The sequence below is a fragment of the Nycticebus coucang genome, chromosome 12 (genome assembly GCF_027406575.1).
Source record: "Nycticebus coucang isolate mNycCou1 chromosome 12, mNycCou1.pri, whole genome shotgun sequence".
In the NCBI taxonomy this organism is placed as follows: Eukaryota; Metazoa; Chordata; class Mammalia; order Primates; family Lorisidae; genus Nycticebus; species Nycticebus coucang.
The window spans coordinates 47123931-47141639 of record NC_069791.1 but is presented as its reverse complement, the minus strand read 5'-3'; the positions used below and the strand labels follow the sequence as shown (position 1 = coordinate 47141639).

Here is a 17709-nt window from a genome sequence, read left to right as displayed (position 1 = left end):
CTCATGTGTGTTTATGAAGACTGTCAAAAGGCCCCTAGACTGCAGCCTTCTCGTTTCACTAGTTACAAGTGAAAGGTAGGTAGAAGCTACCCTTCATCCAGTGTGCGTAAATCTACAGTGAGTTGGGGGGTTAACAGCAAGTGATAGTGCGGGTTTCATGAAAGCCTTTATCCTTCATAGATGGCAAGTCTTTGTTTCCCTCTGAGTTTTATTCTTAGTAACCATATAGTTTTATAGACTTGTCTCCTGCCTCTTAGATGATAAAATCCTCCTAATAGATAACATATTTTTGAACCAGATACCTATGCAGTGTTCTTTGTGCACAGTCAATACAGTATTTGAAGAAATGAGTCTTAAGGACTTGTAGTCTGAACCCTCAAGAAAGGAGGTGTTTTTACTTTTGGTGGGGATGGCATTCCCTGAGTATTGCTTTGCTGTTCCTTTAGACTTAGGAAAGAGGCTAGTAATGCTACCCGTATATTCAAGGTATTACACCTGGTTTCCAGGGCTACATAAGCTAATGGCCTTGGGGGACTGACATGTGCCATTTTGGTGTGGATTTATAGAGCTTACTTAGTAAATCCCAAGTAAATCCCAAGGCAAGATCAGGAGTAATAAGATGTGATCAGAAATAAGATGTGAGCAAATACATCTCATTTTAAAATTCTAGGGTGGTGCCTGTAGATCAAGCGGCTAGGGCACCAGCCACATACACCAGAGCTAGCAGGTTCGAATCTGGCCCAGGCCCGCCAAACAATGACAACTACAACCAAAAAATATCTGGGTGTTGTGGTGGGCACCTATAGTCCCAGGTACTCAGGAGGCTGAGGCAAGAGAATTGCTTAAGCCCAGGAGTTTGAGGCTGCTGTGAGCTGTGACACCACAGCACTCTACCCAGGGTAGTAGCTTGAGGCTCTGTGTCTCAAAAAAAAAAGAAATTCTAGTGACTAGGAATTTTGTCTTCCTGATTTGTTTATACCTCAGCTAAGGCCAGATATTTAGTACTCAGCAGAAAATTACTTCAATATTGATACTAAAACTGCAGGATGGAGTGGGGAGACATGAAAATGTCTCTTATAAATGTTTTAAGTATAAAATTTATCTTTGTGAGAGTTTGCCTTTCTTTCCCCCAACCTGACCTTCATTTCTCTGATAGAATAGTGCTACAGAGGAAGGTCACTGTTGTTCACTAGTTTATAATAAATAACATTTTCTTACGGTTTTTGACACAGCAGGCATGTACCGTCTATTCAAATGCCATGGCCACAGAGGGAAAGGCTAACCAGATAATTATTTACATGCTTCAAAAAATATGGGCAATTTAATCTAGTTGCTTACTAGCATGATCAGCATTGTGTCAGTGGATCTGGGTGTCCACTAGTCTTAGAAGTTTTTTTAGTGTTATCAGTGTCAACGTAAGACCTGATGGAATTTACTGGTGACCTAATTAATTTCTCTTCACCAATAAAGATTCAATCTTTGAGACATGATTTATGCTAAAAGCTTCTGTGAACCAAGTCCTTTTTTTTTTTTTAGAGACTGTCACCCTTGGTAGAACACTGTGGTGATTCTCTTGCTTCAGCCTCCCAAGTAGCTGGGGCTATAGGTACCCCCCACAACGCCTGGCTATTTTTATTTTGTTGTCATAGTTGTCGTTGTTTAGCTGGCCCGGGCCAGGTTCGAACCCGCCAGCCTGGATGTACTACCCTCACCCCTACCCATTGAGCTACAGGTGGTGCCCAAAACCAGGAAGGTACTTTTAATCAGTCTTTGAAATTGTCCTAACTCCCTGACCAGAGACCTTAGCTGCACTAACCCTCTCCATATTATCCCAGTTGCCTATGACATTGTTTCTATGAGTCACCCTGCATTTCCTGTGAGATAACATTTTCTAATTGATTTTGGAATTTTAGCTAGAACCAAAGGAATGAAACTTGTTTTTAAATAAATGCAATTTGATGTCTCTGCACATTAACTGCAACAATATGACTGACTTGTAAATATCTTCCAGGACAATACTGTACTTGTCCAGTTGATTTTGCAACATTTTAAAGATATAACCATGTATAATTATGCTGTTCAAGGATGAATGGGTCCCTTAGAAGATTAGAAATAACTTCCCTCTTCCATTTATAGAAGAGTAATATTCAGAGAAAAGTACTTAAACAAATTTTGTTTACTGGACCTAAAACATTCCTGCTTCATTCCTTTTTGTTTTCCTAAAACAAAACCAGCAAAGGGTATTTAAGAAAAAGTAACAGTAAATATCTTGAGGCTAAAAAATTTCATCAGCTAGTTCCAGTATGCACACCCTATCCTTCACATAATCTCTTTGGACCCTCAGGGCTGACTCCACTTTGGCCATATTTTTCTTCACATCTCAGAATCCACACCTCTCCAACCTTAGTCTCAAATTCTGATCTAATTTTTATTGTCAGATCCAAAGTAGTCCTCCAGTGCCAGCTTGCTGAGGCTGGGCTCTGAGGAGCTCCAGACCATGTCCGTCTTTTAAGTGGGTTAACTGGCTTGACTGCCAGGCCTTTGCAAGAGCTGCATCTTCACATCTGAAGCCTCTCACTGAAACTCCTGTCCTCCCATCTCTAGAAGCCAATTTATTCTGTTTCCTTTGTGTTTCCCACTCAGACCTGTTTTTCAGCAGAGTCTTGGCAAGACAGCTTGCCCAGTCCAATTCTCCTTTTGCTTTTACACTTCCTAAACTCAACTTCAACTCAGAAGCCTCTGACAACCAACTTCAGTAAGGTCACCTGTGATTCTCTTTGTAAGTATCATTTCATCTGCTTGTACTGAAGGCAAATATTCCTTCAATGCATAATTTTTATTAAACTGGCGAGACTTCAGCTTCTAGTCTTATGAGCCATCATACTCAGTGTCATAAGCAGAGAGGTCAGTAAGATGTACATGGCAAGGATGGAGATCTGAGGTGGATTCTCACTGTGTTGCTTAAACTGTTCTTGAACTCCTGGGCTCAAGTGATCCTCCCACCTCAGCCTCCTGAGTAGCTGGGACCACAGGCTTTTACCAACACACCTGGCTTCAAGAACAGATCTTTTAACAACTATCCTTCCTCAGTTTTTCCTACAGAATTATAAAATCCTTGTTACATTATAACATACCACATGTGTGTAGCTGGTCTTTTTTTTCTTCCTACTCTACTTTTATGTGTTCTGGAATCTATCAGCTGAAAAGTATTGACCAAGTGCCTTAGGTTTCTAAGCTGTAGGGTACATTTGGCATACACATTAAAGAATGAAGGCTGGCATATCCCTGATACCATCACTTCACTCTGAGCCACCTCCTCGTTTATGTGAGAACAGCAGGGTAGGTTCCGCTCCTGCCTTCTTTGGCAACTTGGATGATACTTTTCCCACCAGTGTACGGCTGCAAAGAGAGGCTTTTTCTCATATTTATGTATAAACAGGTACCAGTTTTGATTTTATTTCATCATATTAACATACATGACACATGGCAATGAGAAATGCACAATTTAACCATTCACTATCTTACCTTACTCCAAAGAACACTATATTCACATTAAACATTATACAGTCTTTCCACCTAACTTTACAAATGTCCTAAACCATTTTCCAGCATTTCTCACATAGAAGTCTAGTTCTGCTTTTTAAAATCACCATCTGTATCACCCTGGTAAATGCCAGGGGTTCCCCTATGGTGACCTGCTGAAGGGAGCCAGCCACGCACCAGTGGGGACACCAGACAGCTCCAGAGCTTGCCTCTGAGGCTGCTCCTTCAGCACAACAGTCTTGATTCCAAGAACTGATTATTTAATATTAGTGATCAAGGATTAAATGTTGTAGTGTATGGCTACATCACAGTTAAAGGAAGGAAGGGGACCACGGCCAAGAGAAAGCCTAAATGATGCAAACTTCTGCCCAAAGTTAAAACCAAGTGCTCCAATCCTCCTGAAACATACTGAACAATGGAGTTATTTCATTTGTGAAAACACGTTTGACAGATGTGACCAGGTTCTGGAAGCGGTGAATTGTTGCACCTTCAGTGTGTGTGTGTACACGTAACACATCAAAAACTACCGTGCGAAACTTGAGAGTGTCTGATTACATCAAAGATTTAAATGTATATAAAAACTAGCTCAGGTCGTTTAACAGAACTTTTTTAGAATGGTGGTAACAAAATTCTCATGCAGTTTACTCTCTCCTACCTTCATTTCCCGCCTATCATCGTAGCACATCATTTGTACATTACCAGTTATGTCTGTGAAGCTCATATCCTCATGATCAAATCAGTTGAGTTTTGAATCATGTCATTCTATCCTGGTTTTAGCAGTCACCATAGGAAACATTAAGTCACATCCTAGTCAAAGAAATGTTCATTTCTCAAACACAAAAACCTGAGATACGAGTCAGCAACTAGCTACACTTACAGTAAAGAACAATGACACCCCCCAACTCCCCCAAAAAGCTGCTGATGTGAATTAAGGCTTCAAAAGAGGACCGTACTATCACTGATAAAACTCAAACCAGGAAGTTTAACAGCAGATATGTGCCACCCCGCATGTACTCGCTCTAGTCGCCTCCTAGGTGCAGCTGCCAGGACTGATTCCATACCGTGATTGCAGTTGAAGGAATCCGCTTTGATACGCCCCCTCTGCAGGTCGTTTCTGAGCACAGCTCGGCTGTGGCTTTCCAATCTACTCTCAGTCTTCTCATCTTCCTATACTGTTTTATTCTGAATATACTTTGCTTACTAAAGCCTCTCTCAGTCCTATTAGTAAATCTGAAAGTCTGAGGGAATGATAGAAATACCACCGCGCTGCGTGCCATTAAGGAAATTAAGTTTCCTGCTTCTCCTGGGCCACTTACACCTTCCTTTGTCTCTCCACCGTTCTTCTCTCAGTAGCTTCCTATAGAATTCTGCCTTCCTGTTACATTTTTACAAACCATGCAGTGAAACAGAAATGGAAAACACCTACTTTGGCTAAGAACTGGAAGGTGCTGCTGCTTCTCTGCTACCAGCCCAAATAAATTCACATTTGGCTTTAAACCAAGTTCATCTTTATTTAAAGAATTAACACCCAAATTCAAACAACTCTTTGATTTATAAAGAGGGAGGTAGATTTGTTTAGCCTCCCAACCTTAGCTTAAATCATTACTCTGCCAGGTTCCTGGCCGTTAAGTTGAATCCTAGATGGTTTCCCTTCGCTTTCTTCATAAAGCTGAAAAGAAAAAAAATAAAAATAAAAAACTACCTCCATCCAGGCCCAACTGGAATTTTGTGCATAGACAGTTTGAATTGGTCTGAAAAGTGTGACTAGCTTACGTATCTATTCCTAATGCCTAGAGAACGGGCTACCAGACGTGGCAGTGGTGAAAGCCCTGACTTTCCTGTCTGAGGTACTGGGTTTGTTCTAAAGTAGATCTTGGCATGGCCCCTAATGGTCTGTCCAGCAGAACAATGTGTGTCACTCAGCTGTCAGGAGAGCATGGATCTGTGAGTCAGCTTTGGATATGATCACTGCTCTCGGATTTACCATTAGGCTCTGTCCCTAACAGGGTCGACCTACCCGACCCACAGCTGGCTCAGTCTCAGCACTAAGGTGCACTAGGGAAGGGGCTGGACAAAGATGAGCATCTGAGATCTCTCTGTAGCACAGCATGAAAACGGTAGGGGATTTTTGTCTTCCAACACCAAATGCACCTGCTTTTGTAAGAAGCAGAGCATGTGCAATTCAACGAGTAAAAGTGTTTCCTCTGTCTAGGGCAGTGTAGAGCACCTGCCCTACCACCTCTGTCCAGAGAAATACCAGCTGATCTCTCCAATGCAGATGTCCACAGAGAACAACTGGGTTGATCCGTCTTTTGATTTTACACAATAGCTCCATTTTCCAAAAATATATATGCATGTACATATATATGTTTCAGATTTACAGGGAATATTTTTTGTGAACCAAAAAAGAAAAAAAACTGTCCGTAGAAGTTGCAAGAGCCTTTCTTCTCAGGAGACCTCAATGATTTCCATGCTGCCTGAGAAGCTAGACTGACTGCCCACTTTCCCCAGTTCCTCCCGTGACCTGTTCTCTGACATGATGCTCTCTCCAAATTCCATTTGGCAGCTTCTCCGTTTAAATTGCTTTTCAAAGGGGCTCTCTTCATGCCAGCTCCGCCTCGAGTCAGCTCTGTCACTTGGCTTCTGCCGCCTGCGCACGGAGTAGACTTGGTCGCTGCAGGTGGGCAGCTGACTGCAGCTGTAGGCAGAATAGCCAGCACTGCCTCCGTAGACGGCCGAGGCGGGGTAGAAGTGAGAGGACTCTGCAGCAAAATACCAACTACTGGTCAGGGAAGGGGCGGAGGTCTGGGGAGCCAAGATCTCTGAGTGCCAGCCCTTGAGGCCCAGCCCGGCAGCAGACTTCGTGAGGTGTTGCTGGCTGGCGGAGAGGCCAAAAAGGAAGTTGGTGTGGTGATTGTCCTCCACACTCCCACTTCGGTGCAACGGAGAGAAGAGGGACCTCTGGGTGGCACCACTGCTGCCGGTTCTTACTGAGTGCAACCGCTTACTCTGGCTGTCGGAAGGCCTGGGAGTCTGGGGCTTCTTGGGGAGGTTGGCTTCCTCCTTATCTGGGCTGGTTTCGGGACTCTGCTCTGATACTTCCTGAACTGGGGAGAACTGGCATAACTTGTTGGTCCCATCCAGAGTAGTGGATGGTTTGTAGTATTCCAAACCATCTTCTGATGAAGAGAAACCATGTAAGGATGCTGCCACGCTGGCTGAATACGAAACTGATTTGATATCCAGTGAGAAGGACCGCTTGAGCTTACTGCTGTCCTCCAGCCGGTCTGAGGACAGGTGCAGCCCATGCAGCGCCTGCACCAGGGGGCTGTCCTCTAAGAGCGACGGCTGCGCGCCGGGCACACTGGCAGCATGCACAGGCCCTGGCCCTGCTGCCTCTGAGGTAGCAGAGTCAGCACAGGGTGGACTGAGGGACAGCTCACTTTTCTGTCCACCCTCTGAGACTGCAGGGACAGGTTCGTTTGGCTTCTCCAGGTGCAGCAGCTTGAGTTTGCTCTTTGGCCCTGATACTCCAGTCTGGTCCTTAATCTTCTTCTCATAGTCCAAGAGTTGGCCCAGAAAATTGAAGTTTGGAGATATAGTAGGTCTCTTTTCTTTCACAAATCTATCAAGAGAGGAAAAAAAAAAATCCTGTATTTTATAACTATACTGTATCTTAGGAATATTAAGTGGATAATTATTAAACAGACCTTCTCAAATACCTTTAGAAGAGGATTGGTTTAAAAGTTCAGAGCTATGCCTCAAGGTGGAGAATATAAAGCGCCTCTCTCTGCGTAGGGGGAGCTCCTCGTCCCTGGATCATGTCAGAGATGGGGAGGCAGGCCCCAAAGCTCTAGGGCTAGCCTCCTTATTTTCAAGGATCCAGGGCTTCCAATGTGATTGATAAGAGATGATTCTCTGCCACCACCAAAGACTGCCCTCACCCCCACTAATGCCACGATCCGAAGTACAGCATAACACTCACTCTCCAGGTTCAACTTCCAAAACCATCCCCTCTCTCAAAGTCCCTAAGGTCACTTCTCAAGATATTTCACATTTTGAATTAATGGCAAAAAGAAGATGGTATCAGATAGTTGAAGTATCAAAACACACATTTCTAAGTTCCTTCTTTTTTGTACTCAACATGATAGAATAACCAGCTACAAAGTGCTAAGCACTATGTTAATGCACTGAATTAATTCATTTAATCCTCAAAGCTAGCCTGTGTCAGCTGGCGGTATACCCTTCATGTAGGTATACAAAGTCTGTAAGTAACTTGCTCAAAATCACACAGCTATTTCATGGTGGCACTGAATTCAAAACCAGGTCTGTCTAATGTCTAGGTCCATTTTTGGAACCGTCGCATTAAAAATATTCATCAAGAGATCAAAACTCATAATAGATAGCTTTCATGTTTCACTGGGCAAACACAGTATCTTAGAAATGGTGGAACCTTATGAACACTCTTCAGATGACGCAGGAGTAAAACTGCACTCAAAATTTGCATTTGAATAAGGGACCAGAAAAACTAAAACTCCATAGAAACCAAGTGACCTGAAGCAAATTAACAAAGCCAGAAATAACTGGCTCAACTACAACAAGGATAAATGTAGGAATTTGAAACCCCCTATATTTACACAATAGTGAGACCTCGGTCTCCTAAATGAATGAAAGTAGGGTCCTCATAATGAGACTTTGTAAGATGATACAAGGGTGCCTTTTCTTCTGGTTTCCACGTGGAGCAGGAGGACCCAGCTGCGCCAGTCTCCTACCTCAGGCAGGAAGCTGCTAGGGCAGCTCATTTCTGTTTTTCAAACTTTGCAATTTAAGGGGAAAAAAAGTCCAACTGTTTTAAAATAGGCTTTTGCTTTCGTTTTCTCTGTACGAGTCAAATTGTGTTTCTATTTCTGCTGCTTTGTCACATGAAAATGAACCATTTCTACCCACCAAGGCGTGCAGAGGTCGCAGACTCACCAGAGACTGACTGGGGGCAACCCTATCAAAGTCAGACACTGCAAAATCTGGCCAACTCTACAACATAGGACATTTTACCCAATGAATGGAGTCTGACAGTTAGTTTTATACTTGGATGCATTAGGCTTTTTCCTCACAGCAATACAAAGTTTGAAGCAGAGCAGAGTTTCTGTAATGAGCATTCTACTGAAAGTTTTTTCCCCCCCTCATATTTAAATTAGAACAAATGCAATTTCTCCATTTAGGGAAAAGAATAAAATCCCATAATACAATGGAGATCTCTGCTTGGATTTGTTTTTCCTTTGGTTCACAAAGTAGTGAATTGACACATGGGGGCAGAATTAATGCTAATGATAAAACTGCATTCTTTTCCAATCTTTGCAAAACCATTTAAAAATCCACAGTAACCTGCAGAGAATGTGACTAAAATAATCATAATCTGTTTCAATCTGGTTATCCATCCTCATGTCTATTCCTATTTCTGGTCAAATGAAAAGCCAATAACAGAAGACATGCTCTTGTCCTCACCTATAAGCTTCATCTAAAGACATGTCCATCCTCTTCATGATGTAGGCGATAGCGATGGTAGCAGAGCGAGAGATCCCAGCTAAGCAGTGCACTAGGACGCAGCCATTGGAGGCTTTTGCTTTCTCTGTATGAGTCAAATTCAAGAAAAGTCACTACTAACAATTTTGTTCAGCAGTAGAATCTTATTTCCAATTACTTACACAGTATCTTTCACCTAAAAAACCTCAAAGCAAATCTATTTACATCATAGTTATTCTTTCAACATTCTTTTGAGGAGTTAGGTGAAGATAATTTCCACAGTATTGACAAACAGGACAATTAAGGTCCAAAGTGTTAATAACCAATTTGTTTATTAACTCGAGTTGCCTGACTCTTATTTCAATACTTTTCACTGCGCATGTTTTATTTATTAGTATTCTTCAGAGACAAGGCATCAGGGCACAATCATAGCTCACTACAGCCTCAAACTAATAGGCTTAAACGATCCTCCTACCTCCGCCTCCTTGTGTAGCTAAGAATACAAGCATGTACCACACTCAACTAAATTTTACATTTTTAGTAGAGACGAGGTCACACTATGTTGCCCAGGCTGGTCTTGAACTCCTGGCTTCATGGGATCCTCCCACCTTGGCCTCCCCATAACATGGTGGAAGGACTCATGGATACTTTGTTAGAACCAAAAAACCAGGGAAATCCAAACATTCCTGCCGTATCTCATGTTGAGAAGCCTAAAAAATTTATACATGGAAGTGGATGAAGGTTTCCCCCACAGATCCAATGTAAACAAATGTTAGTTGCCTGGAAGCAACTAATTTTTAACCAGTACTATGACTGCCTTAATTCTAAATAATCACATGTGTGCTTAGCCATGAAGCTGTTGCCACATAACTATTCTTCCCTTTTCATGCTTGGTAAATACTACCAAAAGTTTACCAAACCTTATGTTAAAATTTTTATAATGAACAGATATGTAAGGAATATGTTCTGGCAGCCGAATAATACAAGGTTGCTCAGTCTCACTGCCTGTGTTATAAATATTACAGATTTCTAGTGTCTATGATTTATTCTTCATTCATTATATATAACAACAGGGATTCTGGATAGTATATGGACAATCAAGCAGCAAGCAACCTTCCATCTTGACAGGGAAACCAAACATAGTAAAACAATAACAGGTGAATAGGAAGCCACACTGAAACGAAGAACTGAGTGCTGTACAGGGTAATGACATATAAACCTGTGTACATGAAGTCTCCTGCCTTCTCCTTCTCCCAGCTATGTAATTTAACCTATACTACAAAAGTGTTACCCCTTTTGCCATGGCTGCTAAGAAGCTCAAAGCCAAGGTTTTCACCCATTTTCAATAGGAAATGGCAATTCAGATTTTCTGTCATATTTATTGTGCCTTCTTAGTCCCCTATTACTTGGTTCTTGCACTGTCATCCTGGTTTAATGTGTACATATGAGAATACATGTTAATCTCTCTCTTTTTTTTCTTTTTTTTTGAGACAGAGTCTCACTTTGTTGCCCTTGGTAAAGTGCCATGGTGTCACAGCTCACAGCAACCTCCAGCTCTTGGGCTTAGGCAATTCTCTTGCCTCAGCCTCCTGAGTAGCTTGGACTACAGGCATCCACTACAACGCCCGGCTATTTTTTTTGTTGTTGCAGTTTGGGGGTTTGAACCCACCACCCTTGGTATATGGGGCCAGCACCCTACTCACTGAGCCACAGGCACCACCCTGTGTTAATCTCTTATTGTAAGATGCTCTGAATCCTCATTGGAAATAGGCTGGGTTTAGGTACTTTTTTTTTCAAGTGTTGATAATACTCCCTCGTTATGATTAATAAATACTTCAAAAACTAGACCTTAAGGACTTAGGCCTTGCTTCTAATATTCCCCCCAAATGATCTAATACTAGGTACATAGCATATACCCATAAGCTAACTAACGGATACTTATTTTAAAACAGCAATTCGTAAAAAATTTGAAAAAGGTTAGAAGGAAATAAAGCAATGATAGTAACATATGTATTATGAGCTGAGGTTACAGTGTTTTCTTTCTTTCTTTTGTTTTTTTTTTTTGGCCAGGGCCGGGTTTGAACCCACCACCTGTGGTATATGGGGCCGGCACCCATCTCCTTAGAGCCACAGGCACCGCCCAGTTTTCTTTTTTTTTAAACTTAGGAAATTAAGGAGCTTCTGCAGGTTTCTGAATAGAGAACAACCAGAAGGCAGTGGTGATGAAAATTGGAAGTAAAAATAGCAGAATGCAATTATAGAAACTCAGGGATAAAATCTAGGTTAAAGGAGGGAAGAGAAAACTGCAAAACGAAGGGGTGACGACCCAGTGAGGATGAGAAATCACAATGGCAAAAAACGAGGAACAACTAAGGTTACAAAGTACAGCTGTAGGGAGAGACAAAGAAATTTCTCATAATGATTTTTAAAATATTTATTAAGAGCCAATTATGAGTCAGGTACTTTCCAAGTGTTCAATGCGGGTGGCGCCTGTGGCTCAAGGAGTAAGGCGCCGGTCCCATATGCCGGAGGTGGTGGGTTCAAACCCAGTCCCGGCCAAAAACCACAAAAAAAAAAAAAAAAAACACACCAAGTGTTCAATGCATACACGTTTTATTCATTTTAACCCTCACAATTCTTCATAAGGTAGGTATACTATCTTCAGTTCCCAGATCAGGAAACTGAGGCACACAGAAGTTTTAAGTAACTACCCAAAACACTTAACTGATAACCAGGGGAGACAGGTCTCCAATTCAGACAGTTTGGCTCACCTCCCTATAGCACCTCCATGCAGAGTCATGGGTGGGTGAGATGGGATAGGGGTCTAAGACACAGGGAGAAGGGAACAGAGCCTGGAAGGCAGCCAGCTGGGCTTGAGGGACACCCCATGAGCATCCCACACCACAATCAGGCAAAAGTTTTACTGCCTACCTTAACTACAAACAAGAACAGAACTCTATGAAAACCACAGTCCTACCAACAAACCCAGAGTTGTGCTGAAATTTAATGTGAATTAACAAAAAGGAAAAAAAAATACCTATGGGCCTGTAAGTCATAAAGTGCAAGTACAGGGTACATCTTCCACTTACATACTCTGCCATGACTGACCACAGCTTCAAACACCACGCAAGAAAAAACTGGCAATGACAGAGAATAAAGGCTGAATTGCAACAGGGAGCTGGAGATTATGCCTTGAATTATTTGTGTAACACAAAGGTGATGACTCTAGTAAAACGGGACCAAGCAAATGAAATACTGGTAAGTAAAAAATATTTGCAGATATCACAAATAAATTATGGTATGTGTTTGTGTGTAGGTGTTTAACCAAGTCAGAACATCGTCAAGTTCCTTTTGTATGAGCGAAAATTAGCATGATGACCTCAGTATCTCCCATAGAAGAAGAAAATAAGTTGGGGCAAAGTTCTTCACATTCTCTATTTTCTGCTAACCCTTCCTTAAGCTTAGACATTGTACAGGGGTATCCAACCTTTTTTCTCTCTGCGGCACATTAGAAAAATAAAAGTTGTCTTGGGCCACATATTAAATATGCAAACACTAAGGAAAGCTTATTAATGGGGGGGGGGACACGGAGACTTTGTTATATTCGACACCACAGATAACCTAAAAAAGTCCTCACAAAATCAGCATGCAGCCTTAAGCCCACAGGCTAGACACTCGTAAGTCGACTTAGAATAATCAGGTTCTCTTCTAGATAGATGCTGAAATCACATGGTTTGGCTAAAATCAGAGCCAGATGTCTCAGGATCAATGTGACATGCAGCGAGAATATTGACTACAACTGTTATATTTTAAAAGCCAAAAACTGAATGATATACTGAGTATGTCCTAGAAGTACAACGTGGGGCAGGGAGGTATTAATTTTGGGAGTTTTGTTAATGATTATTTTAATGTGAACTATCTAGGTCATTTACCTTCACATGTTTTACAGAACTAGTCCTAAATGAAGATGAAACCCTTGTCAATCTGGAAATCTTGAAAAAAAGAGAACTATGTTGGAATTACTCAAAACTCCAAAAGCATTATCTAAAAAAATCCTCTTATAGATGAAAAATACAGTGATGTGCTTAATTTACATAGTTTCACTTTTTCTTTTTTGAAGAGCTAAGTTTTCACTTTGTTGCCCAAGCTGGAGTGTGGTGGCGTGATCACAGCTCACTGTAACCTCCAGCTCCTCAGCTCAAGCAATCCTCCTGCCTCAGCCTCCTGAGCTGCTGGGACTATAGGCATGCACCACCATGCCAAGCTATTTTTTCTTTTTTTTGGAGTGACAGTGCCTTGCTGTGTTGCCCAGTCTGATGGTCCACATAATTCCCCTTAAAGGAACTCAGTCTTTCAATTTTTCATTATAATAACCAATTCCAAGTATTTAATTATAGATTAGAGTGTTCAAACTTACGTGACTGGGGGAAAGCAACAATAAATATTCCTCATATGGAACACAGACTCACACAGCTTGTTATGCTGCTTAAGAACCAGCAGTGTTTTGCCCCTACAGCACTAACCTACTATCCTCAGCCATGATCCTATGGCACTGAAATGTCCCCAAAGCCTCTTTCTTACCTTCTCTCCATCATGAGAGGGACCCACTTCCAAATCTCTTTGGAAGTGCTCTAAACTTTCTCTTTAAAATAAATAAAAATAAAATGTCCCACCAGCACTCAGAAGTCAGAGATGGTCCAGAACTGAACATGTCCAGGATCAGATCCTGTCCCAACCACCCTTGAGGAAATGACTGTGTAGTGTGTGTGTGTGTGTGTGCATGTCTGAATTTTATCAGCTCCAATAAACATAACATCATTGGCACATGGACTGAGACTGAGCAATCGTGTGACGTAAAGACTTTAAACGTAATGGGATTTACTTTCACAGGATTTGATTTTTCTCTGGGAAAACCAGAGCAGCAAGGTGATAGGAATATTACCAAGTCTCATACGATGTGAAAAAGTGGGAAAGTTTAACTCCAAAAGCTTACCTAATTTTCAAACACTTGCAAATACATCATTATAGGTCCTATGGAGCTTAATCTTGCAAGGGTTCAAAGTTAGCTAGAATGGCATAAGGTCTGTCCCTTAGGGACAGCACTGTACATACGTCACCAGGACCATTAAATGAGTAAGTAACATCGTGTTGTTTTCAGACTCGAAATCTTTAAAATAGCCTCCTTTTCTCTAATAAAAAAAGGGTAGGAAGGAGGACACCCTTCCATGAGACAATAACCCAGAGAACCTATCATATTATTTGAGCTACTTACCAATGAAATCTACTGATTCGTCCAACCATGGCAAAATTTTCTCACAAAAGCTATCATTCACAGGCACTCGCAGGAAGTGAGACTCGGGGATAAAGTCTGGCTTTGGACAGGTACTGCTGGCGTTTAACACGTAACAGATCCCATTCTGCTGCATCAGCTCCTATGGAGAGACAGACCAATGAAAGCAACTCAGAATATGCTAACGTGATGACTTTGAAGGAGTAAAGTTTAATGTAATGATAAAAATGACCAACAGCAGCTTCTAACTGCCAGAAACTAAACACATTTCCTTAAAATAAATGGAGTTCATTCTCATTAGTGAAATCCTAAAACCCAGCAAAAAGATAGCTAGAGACATAAGTATACAGCAAAAAAAATTTAAGGGCTCGGGTGGCGCCTGTGGCTCAGTCAGTAAGGCGCTGGCCCCATATACCGAGGGTGGCGGGTTCAAACCCAGCCCCGGCCAAACTGCAACCAAAAAATAGCCGGGCGTTGTGGTGGGCGCCTGTAGTCCCAGCCACTCGGGAGGCTGAGGCAGGAGAATCGCCTAAGCCCAGGAGTTGGAGGTTGCTGTGAGCTGTGTGAGGCCACGGCACTCTACCTGAGGGCCATAAAGTGAGACTCTGTCTCTACAAAAAAAAAAAAAAAAAAAAAAAAAAAAAAAATTTAAGGGCAAAAAAAGGATACTTATAGTCCTATGCTTAAAGATCACATATTGTTAATATAGACAACTCTATTATCCTCATTTCTAGAGAGAGAAGTGGAATGAAGAATAAAAAAAGAAAACCAACAGTTTATATGATTTTTATGTGCACACACAACAAGAACATTTTCTTCCCACATTGAACACAGTGGTTATTCTCTAAGATACAATCCTAGGCATTCTTCTCACTCTAAATACTCTCTTTGAAGGCTGAGTCTATTTCCATAGCTTTAATTATCAGCTCTACATGCTTGACAGGCGTGTGTGTTTGTGTGTGTGTCTCCTGTTAAATTTCCAACCTTATTTCCAACTACTTACTGGATATTAGAATATTCCACAAGCCTTTCAAATTCTAACTGCCAGAAACTAAACACATTATCTTTCTCATTTTTCTTCCCCAAACTCCCGTTTCCTCTCTAATCCTAAAATTAGTTTCTGGCCAGTTGAGCTAGAAATTAAGATCACTTCAGTCGGTCCTATTTCTTTTTCATGATCCCCATCCAAATGATCTACAAATCCTTTTGGAATTACCTCTTGCATTTTCCCTCTTTCTCTGTTCCCATTCACCACTCAGCGGTCAATCCTTACCAAGATAACTAAAGAAATCACCAGGGAACTCTTAAAGTCTGCAGTGGTTTTCTCTCCAAACCATATTCTGGACAACTGGGAGTCTATCTTTCTTTCCCTTTTTAAGAGATGGGTCTCACTCTGTCACCCAGGCTTCAGCACAATGGTATGATCATGGCTCAATGAAGCCTTGAATTCCTATGCTCAAATGATCCTCCTGCCCTAGCCTCCTGAGTAGCTGGGATGACAGGAATGTGTCACCACACCTGGCTAAGTTTAAAAAAAATAAAAAGTTTGTATGGATATACTGTCTTCCTATGTTGTGCATGCTGGTCTCAAATTCCTGTGCTCAAGGGATCCTCCTGCCTCAGCCTCCCAAAGTGCCAGAATTATAGGCACGAGCCATTGAGCCCCTAAAGTCGTCTTTCTTATAATTAAACATGGGCTAAGTGCTTTATCCATACTCTGTTAATTTTCCTTACTGCTCCTATCTTATACTACAGACCGACACCCCCCCACACACACACATTACAGGTCTAACCATCATCCTCTGTGTTTTTATTCACACCTTTCCTGTGCTCAGAAGGCCCAGAATTTCCTCCTGATGACTCTCCCCCTTTCCTACTTTAACCTTATCTATCAATTCTTTCGCACTGATGCATAAGTAACCAGTTCTATCCTTCCACAGTACTTTTAATACCATTAGTAAAGCACCTAGTATAGTGTGTTATCATAAACAGATAATTCTTATCTCCCCTGTTAAATAATGAAGTAGCCAGTGAGGTATCAGACTGAGGCTTGCCTGTTTTTCCACCTTTCGCACCAGGCAAATAGTTGCACTCACCGAGAGTCTGTTCAACTGACAACCTGTCTCACAGCAGCCAGGCAGGCCTACACCACCTGCTGCATTTAGTCGGCCTGTTGCTGCCCCTCAGGATATGTTCCAAGCCTGGCATAATTCTCTGATCCTAAGCAACCTTGGTCATTTCTTCCTGTTCTTAGAACCACTACCCTTTCTACAAATTTTTTTCCACCTACCTGAAAGACAATTAATAATTTTCTTCCTATTTTACCCTCCTGAAATATGACAGTTCCCTAACCTCTTCATTTACCAATAAATATATTCTATCTTACAAGGGTCCTCAAACTTTTTAAACAGGGGGCCAGTTCAATGTCCCTCAGACCGTTGGAGAGCCGGACTATAGTTTAAAAAACAAACAAACTATGAACAAATTCCTATGCACACTGCACATATCTTATTTTGAAGTAAAAAAAACAAAACGGGAACAAATACAATCATACCGCCTCATGTGGCCCGCAGGCCGTAATTTGAGGTCCCCTGAGCAGTATAAATCCAGATGGTGTATGCAACCCTCTCTGATCTCTGAGATGATAATGTCAAGAAACAGACTTCTGGAACTAGGTGGGCTTCTTAAATTGACCAATTCCCTTCGGCCATGCTGGGACCCAAGTATTTCTAATGGTCTTAGTTATTTCTATTAGATGAATAATCAGGCTATAAAGATCTTTTTTTTTTTTTTAGAGGCAGAGTTTCACTTTGTCACCCTCAGTGGAGTGCCGTGGCGTCACAGCTCACAGCAACCCCCAGCTCTTGGGCTTAGGTGATTCTCTTGCCTTAGCTTCCTGACTAGCTGGGACTACAGGAGCCCACCACAATGCCTGGATATTTTTTTGTTGCAGTTTGGCTGGGGCCAAGTTCGAACCCGCCACCCTTTGTATATAGCACCACCCAAGGCTATAAAGATCTTTTTTTTTTTTTTTTGAGACAGAGTCTCAAGCTGTTGCCCTAGGTAGAGTGCCGTGGCATTACTGCTCACAGCAACCTCAAACTATTGGGCTTAAGTGATCCTCTTGCCTCAGCCTCCTGAGTAGCTGGGACTACAGGCATCTGTCATGAGGCCCGGCTATTATTTGGTTATAGTTGTCATTGTCGTTTGGCGGGCCTGGTCTGGATTTGAACTGCCAGCCTTGATGTATGTGGCTGGCGCTTTAGTTGCTTGAGCTACAGGTGCCCAGCCAGCTATGAAGATCTTAATGGTGTTTATCACACCCTTCAAACTTTTGCACATGTGGCAAAAGTGAC

General features: G+C 41.9%; 1 protein-coding gene across 1 annotated transcript in view; it reads right to left on the bottom strand.

Annotated features, from left to right (window-relative positions):
- Nucleotides 1-3424: 3424 nt before the first annotated feature.
- The window catches only part of DUSP16 (dual specificity phosphatase 16), a 95204-nt gene continuing 80919 nt past the window's right edge, over nt 3425-17709 (bottom strand). The window contains exons 5-7 of the mRNA XM_053554832.1: nt 14336-14495; nt 9046-9169; nt 3425-7168 (exon numbers count right to left, since the gene is read on the bottom strand). Of these exons, the coding sequence (XP_053410807.1) occupies nt 5992-7168; nt 9046-9169; nt 14336-14495 (1461 nt within the window). The 3' untranslated portion in view covers nt 3425-5991. The remainder of the gene's footprint in view (nt 7169-9045; nt 9170-14335; nt 14496-17709) is intronic.